Raw genomic sequence first — 11,985 nt, 5'->3', positions numbered from 1 at the left:
AGAACAGTAGCAGCAGCAGCATCTAATGTTTACAGATGACTCAAGGAGCCAGGCACTCTGCAGACGCCATCTACTTTAATTCTCTCCACAACCCTGGGAAGTAAGCATTTTTAGTCTCCATGGAAAGACTGAGGAAACTGAGGTCCAGAAAGGTCAAGCAACTTGTCCACAGTGGATACTTTTAAGCCAAGTCTGTGCCTGCTCCAGGCAGCGCTCCTGGGGATTCAGAGGTTGTGTGATGGAAGTTTCTTCCCCAGGACAAAGCCTGCTGAGGGGGGTCCCAGAACACTGGATTTCTAGGGTTTCCTAGCAGGGTGTGGGGAGGCAGGTAAGTGATACTGACAGGCCCTTCCTAGACTCAGCTTGCTCCTGGGACCTGGCCGATGTGCCTTGGGGAGGGGAGTGAAAGGTGAAGAACAATGAAAGAATTAAAAAGAACCTGAGACTCCCTCCTTCTTCAGCTTCTGAGGCTGCAGGCGAATTCTTAAGGAGCAAAACCAACTCCCACCTCCCACACCTCCACCCTCACCCTGGCTCTCCTTCGTTCCCTCCCCTAAGCCCCTGCCTGCACCTTGGATGGTTCAGAAATTCTTCCACTAGTCTTGCAGATGGATGAGGCCTTTCCTCTCTGGATTCCTCCTCACTGTTATCTTTCTCCCCACTCCCCTCCTTGTCCTCTAAAAGGTAGGATACTTGAGATCTTGAATCCACCAGATGTTAGAAATGGGAAGGAGTAGGCACCTCTTCTAAGGCTCTGGTGAGCAAGAGGTACTAATCACTCCCTTGGAAACAGCTTTAAACACCAGGGACAGTTTTGACTTGCTCCTTTTTTCTTTCTGGTGAGTAATTCCTAGAGGAGGAAGGGTGACTCAGTGCGATCTCAGTTGGGAATCGGTTACATATTGTAAACCTCCATTGTACAGATGAAGAAACTGAGGCTCAGAGGTGGGGCATCTTGCCTGGGTTCTAGAGCAGATCTATCTGATTACTAAGTCTTTGCCTCTTTCATTGCCATCGGCCAGGACTTGGTTTGCACTGAGAACTGGGCAGAACCAAATTTAAAAATTGAGAGAGGGGTCCTGCCCATCAGGATCCTGGTGTGTGAGTTGTGGGCATGGAGAGTAAGTCTGACCACTGAGTAGTCTCATGATCTAATATAATGCTGATTTAACGTTTTGGGTTTTTTTTTAATTACTAAATAAGTAAATTAATAATAAATAACTCCTGCTCATTCACCACACTCACCCTCACACCAAGCACCTCAGGGCCCTTGCACTGGCTGTTCCCTCCAACTAGAGTGCCCTCACACTGGCTGTTCCCTCCACCTGCAGTGCCCTCCCCTCAAATATTTATTGGTTGACTCCTCTCTCTTTAGGTTCTGCACAATTGTCACCTCCTCCAGGTGGCTTTCCATGAAGTTTCCATCTGAATGTCATTCCCCCTCAGCATATCACAGCACTTAACCATGATCTGTATCTTTTGTTTCTATTTGATTCCTTGTTTTAGAGCTGTCTCCTCCACTAGAATGTTGGCCTCACTAGGTTTTTTTCCCCACTGCCTTATCCCCAGCCCCTAAAGTAGTGCCTGGCAGTAAATGTGGAAAGAAAGAAGGGCAAAAGGAAGCAAAGAAATCAATGAGGGAACAAATGAGTGAATATATACATGTAAGGCTAAATAAATGAAATGGTATAGATGAATAAAAGAGGCTATATGGAAAAAGGACCCCAACTTTCCATATTTGGAATATAAACAGATTGAGAGAAACAAAAAGACAGTTATTTTATTTCTGTTTAAAAATCCTTATGTGAGGAGAACTAGAAATTTTATATAAAAAGGGGCCCTGGCAATTTGCTAGGGTGAATGTTGGGGATCAGTCAGAGATGACAGCATTGGAAGGGTCGGTGGGGGAGAAATGGGGCTTGAGGGCCTGGAGGCCAGGAGTGGAGGGCAGGAAACAGCGCTGCCAGGGGAGGAGGTGCAGAACAGGTGGGCAGGGTGACTCAGTCGTCCCACTCATCGTCCTCATCCTCATCACCGGCCTGGTCCTCCCCTTCATCTGGAGGGACAGAGAAAGCAGGTCTCAGGATGAGCATAAGGGTTCAAGGGACCTGAGTGGGGTGAAGTTCCTGGGGTCTGAGAGTCAGGACTCAGGGTCCTGGGGGACTGAGGTCTCCTGCTGGAAATCACATCCAGGGCCTGTGCAGTTGGATGAGGAAGGGGCCCCCTCAGAGGAACAAGAGTTAGGGTATGGGTTGGAGTTGGAGTCGAAGTTAATGTCATTGTCAAAAATATGGTTAATTGGGATATTACTGTCGCTCACACAAGGGTTAACGTTAACGGGTTTGTTACTTAATTGGGTGGATTTAAATATTATTAGCAAAGATGGAGTATATTACAATATTACTATTTCGTACCAGGTTAACGTTAATATTGTTGATACATAATGGGTTGTTGACAATATCACTATCAAAGATGAGATTCATTACAATATTGTCATATAATGGATTCATAGTAATCTTGTGGATGTACTCTGGGATACATGTTAATACTGCCAATAATAGGTTGAGGTCCATATTACCCTCATATAATTGTCATATAATGACAATATCGTTGACACATCAGGGGATTAATGTTAACATTATTATATAAAGATTGGACTAGTTATATAATTATCACATAATGAGCTAATGTTCACCTATTGACACATGGAGTTAGAGTTAATATTATTGTCCAAGGTGGGGTTCTTTATAATATCATCACATATGGACTAATGTTAACACTACTGAACATACCGGATTAATATTAATACTGTGGACATGCCTTGGCATTAATGATAATATTATCATCAAAGATAGAGTGAAACAGGTGCGCCTGGGTGGCTCAGTCAGTTAAGCCTCCAGCTCTTGATTTCGGCTCAGGTCACGATCTCACAGGTTTGTGAGTTCGAGCCGGTCATCAGGCTTTGCGCTAATAGTGCAGAGCCTGCCTGGGATTCTCTCTCTCCCTCTCTCTCTCTCTGCCCCTCCCCCTCCTGCATATGCCTATGCCCTCGCGCTCTCTCTCTCTCTCTCAAAACAAATAAACTTTAAAAAAAGACAGAGTGAATTACATTATTGTTCCATAATGACAATGTTAACATTGTCAAAAAGGAGATGGATACAAGAGTCATGTATGGATACTATTACTATTGATGGTAACCGTTGGGGTTATTTTTAGACCAACACTAGCCTTGGGAACCAGGCTCTGTCCTGGCAAAGGGCAGGCTCTCACCTGAGGAGTGGATGGCTCTGCTTCTCTTCTGCATCACGTGCATCAGGGCTCCCACCAACCCTTCAGATCTTGGAGGTGGAGGCTGCAGCGCTGAGCTCTCTGGGGCCCCAGGGGTCTGCAGCAAGCAGGGTTCAGCACAGAGGGTTCAAAGCCCGTGACTGGGGCACTCCTCCCTGCCCCTTCATTACTTCCCCTCCCATGCACTCCAGTCCCCTTCAAGGTTCCCAGCCTACCTCACCCCACCAACCTCCCAGCCCTGTTACTGAAACCCCAAAGACTGGGACCTCCATTAATTTCAGCCCTGGCACCCTAATATCCTGGCTTGCCCAGCACACCTGAGCCCCAGACCCCCAACCCTCAATCCTGCCCATCTTCACCTTGTTCAGCTGAATTCCCTGCCGGATTTGATCCAAAAGTGCCCCTCGACCTCCACTGGGGGCCAGGCCCCCCACAGGCCCCAGAGCAGGAGGAGGGGGAGGGACTGGCCCCTCATCAGAGCTGGGTGGTGGTGGTGGTGGTGGTGGTGGTGGAGGCACAGGAGTCCCTCCAGGTCCAGAGGGCGGAGGGGGCGGTGGTCCAGAACGTCCAGTGGCTGGAGGGGGTGGTGGTGGAGGGCCCCCTCGGCCTGGGGGTGGGGGTCCCCGGGGAGTTGGCGGGGGTGGAGCACCTCCCAAAGGTACAGGGGGCAGTGGACCAGAACGACCCTTGTTGCTCCCAATAGTAGGGGGCCGGGGGGGCTGGTTTCCTCCTCGGGATGGCGGTAGGGGCGGTGGAAGCGGCTCTGAGGGGGGAAAATAACACATAGCTATTGTTATAGTTTTCTTCAGAGCCTCAGTTCGCTCATTTATAAAATGGGTACCCCAACTGATCAACTCCTCATTCAAGCAGTATAAGGGTTTCCATGAGGACTGAGTGACTATATCTCTTAAAAACCAGCTACTAGGGCTGGAGAAGAAGGGGGGGGACTCACCCTGGCGCCTCATCTCCTGACGCACAGCCTCCAGCCCACCCTGGTCCTCAATGAAATCGTAGATAAGCTTGGAGGTCTCGGCATCTGTGAGCTGGGCCTCACTGATTCCTGCCCTGGAGAACAGACTCCGCAGATCCGGGTCCAGGTTGTTTACCTGCCCAGGAGGAAAAAGGCCAGGGCAGGGGTGGGGGAATAAAGTGGATAGGGAAGGGGCACAGGTTATCAATAGGTCCACCCCCGAGAGGGATCTTCTGAGAGGGGTGTAGAAAGGGTGGGGTCTAGGGGTAGGTCTGAGCCAGTGGACTACGGAAGGGCAGGTGGGTAGTTAAGTGGGTCAAGGGGTCTTTGGAATTACTCACGTCAAATCCATTCTGGGGGTCCCACCCCACGTGGCTGACATGTCTGGGGGAGGTGAGGAGATCCCAGTGAAACCCCACTGTGCTTCCTTCCCTCCCTTCCTAGTGAAGCCCTCTTGCCTTCTGCCCAGAGAGACTCCGAGGAGCCAGAATTAATGAATGAGTCACAAGTGAATGACTTAGTGACTGAATGAGAGCAACAGTTATAGAATTAGAAGGGGTCCATAGTTTGTGGTGCCCATCTGTCTACCCATCCCTTTTTCTACCATCCATCCACCCATCCATTTGCCCACCTAGCCATTTGCATCCACCTGTCAGACCACTGATCTATTGTACATTTGTTTCTCTACTCATCTTCCCATATACATCTGTTTACCCATTTGTCCACCAATCTATCTTCACACATACTTGATCATCCACCCAACCACTTACCCATGTGCCCACCTTTCAATCCATCTACTCTTTTGTCCACCCATTCAACCACATACTTTTGTCTATTTATCCATTGAACTGTCCATTCATCCACATATCTGGCCACCTGTCCATCCCCATCCACCTTGTTTGTGAACCAACCAGATATCCATCCATCTGTCCACACACTCATCCACTCACCCATCCATCTGCCTACCCACTTCCCATTTACCCATTCACCCATCCATCCACCCACCTATCCATTCATTCCCCAACTCACTCACTCTTTCATCCATCCATTCATCCATCCATCCATTTACTCATCTACCCACCCATCCATTCACCCACCAGCCCACCCAGGGTGGGACTAAGGTGAAGCAAGTGAAGTGACTAAGGCGTAAAATTTAATGGGGCCCTCACTCTCAGAGTCATTAGTTACAGTTGCATGACCCTTAGAGTAACTACCTCTATAAATTTTGCAACCTTGGCGCCTTGCTTGCCTCTCCCTAGTCCTGGCCTTGCATCCACCCACCTATCCACGCATCTACCTACCCACCCACCCATGTGCCCATCCTTCCATCTACTCAGCTCTCTTCCTGTCCAACTTTTCATCCACCCCGCCCCCCCCCCCCAGAGGGATCTGTGGGACCAGTGGGGAGAGGTTCTCACTTGAATCCACTGGGTGCACCAATATCAGCTTTGCTGATCTTTTTCTTCCCTGAGCGTTTCTTATCAGCTGGGCCAGGCCCAGGTGCTGGGAGCCCACGGTATCGTGAACTTGTGATGTCCGGGTTTTGGATGTCCACTGTTACTAGTCCCAGGGACAGGGGGCCAGCTGCTGGGCCTGTGGGGAAAATAGTGTGATTGAGCCATTGACCTACTTACCTACCAACCAAAGCATAGGGGCAAGAGACAGGAAGAGTGTTGAGGGAATCTGTGTGTGTGTGTTTGATGGTCACAGAGGGAGTGGGTAAGGGGTCCAAGTAGGGTTTATGGAGAAGTGGATGAGTGGATTCTACAAGCCATTCTTACATTCACCAATTTATTTATTTATTCATTCCCTCATGCTTATCACTTAAGTATTGATTCATTCATTCATGGCTCATTGACCAAATTATTTGTTAAATTATTCATTCAGTCAGTCGTTCATTCAATCATTGCTTTATTCACTGATTGAAATGTTATGTCAATTATTCATTTATTTGCTGTTCAATTCATTCACTTATTCATTGATTTACTCAATCATCCATCCGTCTATTCATCCATATATCCACATACTCATTCTCCTATACATCTGTTTTCATTCTCCCATCAATTCATCCCCCACTCAACCATCTATCCACCACCAATCCATCTACCCACCCATTTGCCCACTTATCTCTACACCCACCCAACTACTCATCCATCCACCCACTCCCCACCCATCTATCCATCCACTCCCCCACCCACCTGTCCACTCAGAGACACAGGAAAGAATCAGCACTCACCCCCTTGGTCTCCACCTGGGTGCGGAGGCAGGGGTGGGAGCCCTCTTCTCTCTGGAGAGATGGAATGGATAGAGAGCTATTACAACCCTGCCACAGGTTCCTGGGCTAGCCCCTTATTACCTTCCTTGAACTTGAGGACTCACCTTCATTGGCTGGTGCTGGTGGTGGGGGTAGCTGGCGTCTATCTGTGGAGAGACGGATGGACTGGGAACCAGAACCATAAGAGGAGCTTTTCCAGCTCCCTACCCTTGCATGTACTCCTGCCCAACCTCCTTTTCTCCCCCAAGGCCTCCTCACCTCCACTTTGCCTCTGATTCCTTTTTTGTATCTTCTCCTGCACCAGGGCCCGGAAGGCCTGGGCCTCGCCCTCGTCTGCAAAGTTCAGCCCTGCTTGGCAGTCCTGCACATATCTTGGGCTCAATAGCCTTCCAGGCCCCCCCACACCTTTCCCATCTCCTCCCCACATCCCAACTGAGGCCCAGAGGTTGAATGGCCACTTACATCTCCAGCAAAAGTGTGGAAGTAGGGGGTGGGAGTGGAGTAGACCAACTGTGAGTACAGTTCCTGTTCCCAGAGCAGCTGGCCAGCCTGGAGAGGTGGGAAACACACTGGCACTGAGGCCTGCCCGGGGTGGCAGGCCTCTGTTATCTGGGCAAGGAGAATGATATCATAATTTGGGGCCCCAGGATCGCATTAGAGATTTCCAGCTTAGCATCAGGGAGTTGGGGGTCTAGATGTCAGATGTGGAGGGTTGAGGTACAGTATGGGAGTTGGACACTGCAGTCAGAGATTTGGATTTGGGGTTCAGGGCCCTAGATGTGGGACTTGGGGGCTTGAATAGGAGGATTTAGGACTCTAGTCCTAGGAAACTGAACCCATTCACAGACTCCATCTTACATCCTTCCTTTATGGGGGCCTTCATTTGGACAGGTAGGGCTCCAGTCCTGGGAGTTGGGGTTGATATTTGAGGTTCAGACATATAGATTTGAAAGCTTTGGGGGTGGGGGACTCAGCCAAGGTGTATGTGCGATTTGAGGTTTGTGGAGCAGAGCTATGGCTTAGGAGCTAGGCAAACATTTAGGGTTCAGGAGTTATGATAGGGAATTTATGGGACCCAAAATGTTGAGTTTAGAATAGATTTGAAGTTAAGGTAAAAATACAGGGCTCTTTTTGTTTGGAGTTCATGAAACAGAACTATACTGTTAGATTTAGGAGTTATACTAATATTTGGGGTTTTATAGATCTTAACATGGAGATTCTGGGTCAATTATCAAAAACAAAGAAAGGCAAACCAGAGTTTGACATCTGGATGAAGTCTTTGGTCCCGGGGCTCAGGTTTACTGATCTGTCCAAGGCCTTGGGGCTATGGACACAGGTATGGGTTTGCAGGGTTGAAAACTGGTTTGCATGTCCAGTGCGGGGAGGTGGGAGTCACCTGAAGGCCGTAAAGACGGATGAAGTAGGACTTCTGGGGGTTATCCTTCACGAAGCACACAGCCCCACAATGCTCCTTGGTCCAGTGCTCCGCTCCGGGAGGCAGTGCCAGGTAGAGCTGAACAACGGCGGTGGCCAGTGTCTGGGAGGGAAGAGCAGGGCTCATTGGAATCTGGTCAGCCAGAGGGTCTAGTTCTCCCATGTCCATGGCTGTTAGGGCTCCAAAGGAAGAGCCACGGCCAGAGGGAGAGTTGACAGACTTGGAAATCAAGATCTTCCTGGGACCGGTGAATGGGGCTAAGCAGATTCTAAGAGAGGAGATGATGGAGAAGGGAAGGAGGAGAGGAAGAGGGGAAGAAAGAGGAGGAAAGGAGAAGGATGGGGAAGATGAGGAGGCAGAGAGGAGTAGAGGAAGAGGAGGAAAGGGAGGGAGACAGGGAGGGCTAGGAGATCCCCAGCTCACCCAGCATTTCCGACCCAGCATCTCGAAGAGTCGCTGGTTCTCGTGGTCCTGGAGGAGCGTGGAGGGTACGTTCTGCTGAACCCCTGGTCCTCCGCGACCCCCAGACCTGCCTCCCACAGGGCCCCCACTCATGGTGCCTCCTGCCCTTGTCCTCTCCGGCTAGGCTCTGGGTGCAGGGTAAGAAGAGGAACTTCCGCAGTGAGCAGGGGAACAGGAAGTGCAAAAAACCACAAGGGAAACAAGTCCTCCAGGGGCCCCTGGGTGGGCCTGGCCTCCTCCTCCCTCCCTAGAACAGGCTTGGACCCTCCTCCCTCAGACTGGGGCCCTCTTCCATTCAACTGGTTAAGACCCATCTTTTGGACCAGCTCAGGTCCTCTTCTTCTATTCTTACTCCCTGAGGCCCATCTCCCTCTGACTGGCTCAGATCCTCTTCCCTCTGATTGGATGACAGCAAGAGCTAGGCCACTGCTGCACTTCTGCCGGGGGACACTATGGCAGGGAGCAGTCATGGAGCTGGGCAGTCTCCTTCCTCCCCAAAGCATCCAGTTGGTCTGGGCCTGAGGCCCAAGGCCCCTCATGCTGAAGAATTACTGTGTTTAAACCTTTCTTCTAATGACACTGGGAGTGCCTGGGATCCCACCCCTCTCCTGAGACCCCAACAATGCGTATGCACCCAGCTCACTTCCCCATCCCTTACTCTTGCCTCCCCACAGTTCCCAAATGATTTTCTGCTTATCATCCCTTTATAGCATATATGAATGCCTAGTCAACATCTTGTTTAGTTTTCATTGCTTTTGAACTTTTAAAAGTCAGTCATCTTCAGAGTCTTCCTTTTTCCCCACACAACATTCTATTTTTAACCAACGTTTATGTAGCACTGAACATGTGTGCCACACTGTTCTGTCCTCTTTGTAAATAGCGACTCATCTAAATCCTCATAACAGCCTATGGGGCATACACTCTTACCATGTCCATTTGATAGTGGGAAATGAGGGAACTGAGGCACACGGCGGTTCCATGATTTTTCCCAGTAGCTCCCAGCTCGCAAGTGGTAGTTCAGTCCTCACTTCTCCGTGGGCCTCAGTTTACCATTTGGGGACATGAAGCTCTCAGGCACATACAGCAGTCTGGGGGAGCTGAGCAGGTCTGGGGTGTGACTGACATTCTCTGGTACCTGCAGGGAAACAGCACATCTCGAGGTGGAACCCACACTCGTGCCTGGAAACCTTCAAGCAAGTACAGAGCTTCTCTCCCAAGCCGAAACTCAAAGTTCCTTCTGATGGGGCAATTCCAGCCTCCCTCCCTCCCCTCCTCACAACTCAGCCTTGGGCACCTACAACTCACCAGACAATTTAGGCAATTTCGTACCTCTGCCTGGAGCGCCTTCTGGCTTGTCCATAGGGCAAAGCTCTGCTTTGTTGCTCAAAGAGCCATTGTATTCATTCATTTTAATACTGCTCATCATGCTTTTGCCCTGTGCCATGCGTATCTCCAGTATCCGGCACAAACTAGACACCAAATAAATGTTTACTGAAGGAATCAATAAGGGATTAGTGTCGGATTTAGGTTTTCTTTTTTTAATTTTTTAATTTTTTAATTTTTTGCAGGGGAGGGGCAGACAGAATCCCAAGCAGGCTCCACACTATCAGTGTGGAGCCCAATGTGGGGCTCAGACTCACGAAACAGGAGACCACGGCCTGAGCCAAAATCAAAAGTCGGATGCTTATGTATGTTAACTACCTTGAATTTATTTATTTATTTTTTTTGAGAGAGAGAGAGAGAAGGGCACAATGAGTGAGGGGCAGAGTGAGAGAGAATCCCAGGAGGAGCAGAGGAAGGGAGAGAGAGAGAGAAAAGAGGGGCTCATCCAACGCGGGGCTCAAGATCACCCAAAGCAAGGCTCAAGCTCACCCGATGGGGGATTCAAACCCACGAACTGTGAGATCATGACCTGAGCCGAAGTCCTGAGCCACCCAGGCACCCACTAACTTGAATTTAAATAAATAAATTAATTAATTAATTAAAAAAAAAAGTCTGATGCTTAACTGACTGAACCACCCAGGTGCCCCTGATTTAATGTTCTGAGCTTTTTCTAAGTGCCTTACATTTATTAACTGGTTTCACTTTCACAAATGACCCTACGAGGGAAGCACTGCTCTTATCCCCATTTTACCCATAGGGAAGCTGAGGCCCAGAAAAGTTAGCTAACTTGCCCAAGATCACCCAGCTTGTGAACGGTGGAACTGAGGCCAAATACATGAGAAATGATTCCTAATCTGTCAAGTGCCACGTGGGAACAGAGAGAAAATTCTTCTGCTCCTTCTCGGCCTTGTGTTCTCAACCTTCCACCTCCTTCTCTCTCTGCCACTATATCTGTCTCCCTTGAGTCTACACCAGAAGGCCTTAAACCTCTGCCACATTTGCTGGTTGTTTTTTAAATTAACATTTTTTTAAATGTTTATTTATTCATTTTTGAGAGACAGAAAGAAGAGTGAGCAGGGGAGGGGCAGAAAGAAAGAGAGAATCCCAAGCAGGCTCAATGCTGTCAGCACAGAGCCTGATGCGGGGCTCAAACCCACAAACTGTGAGATCATGACCTGAGCCGAAATCAAGAGTCGGACACTTAACCAACTGAACCACCGAGGCACCCCTCAATTAATATTTAAAAGTTATATACTTCCAGTTCTAAGTAGCAGACAAGTTTAAAATTTATATTTTTTTCCAAAAATAAATAAATAAATAAATTTTATATGTTTCTCTAAATAAAAAACCTAGAGTTTTATTTTAGTCCCTCATAGAATGAGTGTCCCCACCCTGGAATATAGTGACTTAGAAATCATTTTTCCCATTATCCAGATTATTGAATTACTTTGTTGACCTGCATTAATAATTTGGAGCTGGTTTATTTTACTTTTATGTATTCCCATTGATGCAGTGCTTTTCTGCACTGGATGACAGTACTTGGTGAAGTGAGGACCTCAAAGGTAATTTGCTCTCCAGGACCTTCAAAAAGACTTAAAAGAACAAAAACCTCAATTTAGCTTTTATGGTTCGCAGCAGGAGGGTGGGTCCAATACCAGTCCACCACAGCTGGGAGCAGTGGTTCAAACTCACTTCTTAGCAATCCAGTGAATACCCAGGAACCCCCCAGAACCAGGATATAACCAATAACTTAGACCATCCTGATGTCCCTCCACCCCCCCCCCCCGCTGGGTCACCAGATGGAGAACCATTTCCTGTTTATATCCTGTGCTTATTTTGCTTTATTCTGAGAGGATCTTGCCTACAAGATCCTGATTGCCACACCTCAAGCCCTGAGTAGGAAATAAGACACAGTCAGTGATAAGACATGGGGTGTCTTCCCCACTTTGGTCCTACCACATGACTGAGTCCATGGAGGAGAAGTAGGCACAGGTAGGGCCCTACTGGGGGGTCCTACTGCTGTCCCATAAGACCAAACTGAGGCCAAGATGGCAAAATGTCCTTTGCCATGCCATCCTTCTCCCCTTCCTTCCCTGCCTCTCCTGGTCCTCTGTACCCCTGACTGAGGGGTGCTTCCTAGGGACAGGCCTAAGGAAACGGCAGTTCCCAACC

General features: G+C 48.8%; 1 protein-coding gene across 1 annotated transcript; it reads right to left on the bottom strand.

Moving 5' to 3' along the window:
- Positions 1-1,754: 1,754 nt before the first annotated feature.
- Positions 1,755-8,582, bottom strand: WAS (WASP actin nucleation promoting factor). Its single transcript, XM_045470774.1, has 12 exons — positions 8,392-8,582; positions 7,930-8,070; positions 6,996-7,082; positions 6,792-6,894; positions 6,638-6,679; positions 6,495-6,545; positions 5,677-5,851; positions 4,600-4,642; positions 4,241-4,394; positions 3,648-4,051; positions 3,271-3,385; positions 1,755-2,056 (listed from the first exon to the last, which is right to left on the bottom strand). The coding sequence occupies exons 1-12, from the start codon at positions 8,521-8,523 to the stop codon at positions 2,001-2,003; spliced, it is 1,503 nt and encodes a 500-aa protein (XP_045326730.1). The 5' UTR covers positions 8,524-8,582; the 3' UTR covers positions 1,755-2,000.
- Between the last annotated feature and the right edge of the window lie 3,403 nt (positions 8,583-11,985).

The sequence above is a fragment of the Leopardus geoffroyi genome, chromosome X, assembly GCF_018350155.1.
Source record: "Leopardus geoffroyi isolate Oge1 chromosome X, O.geoffroyi_Oge1_pat1.0, whole genome shotgun sequence".
Lineage (NCBI taxonomy): Eukaryota > Metazoa > Chordata > Mammalia > Carnivora > Felidae > Leopardus > Leopardus geoffroyi.
The sequence above is the reverse complement of the archived record's forward strand: the minus strand, read 5'-3'. Positions and strand labels throughout refer to the sequence as shown.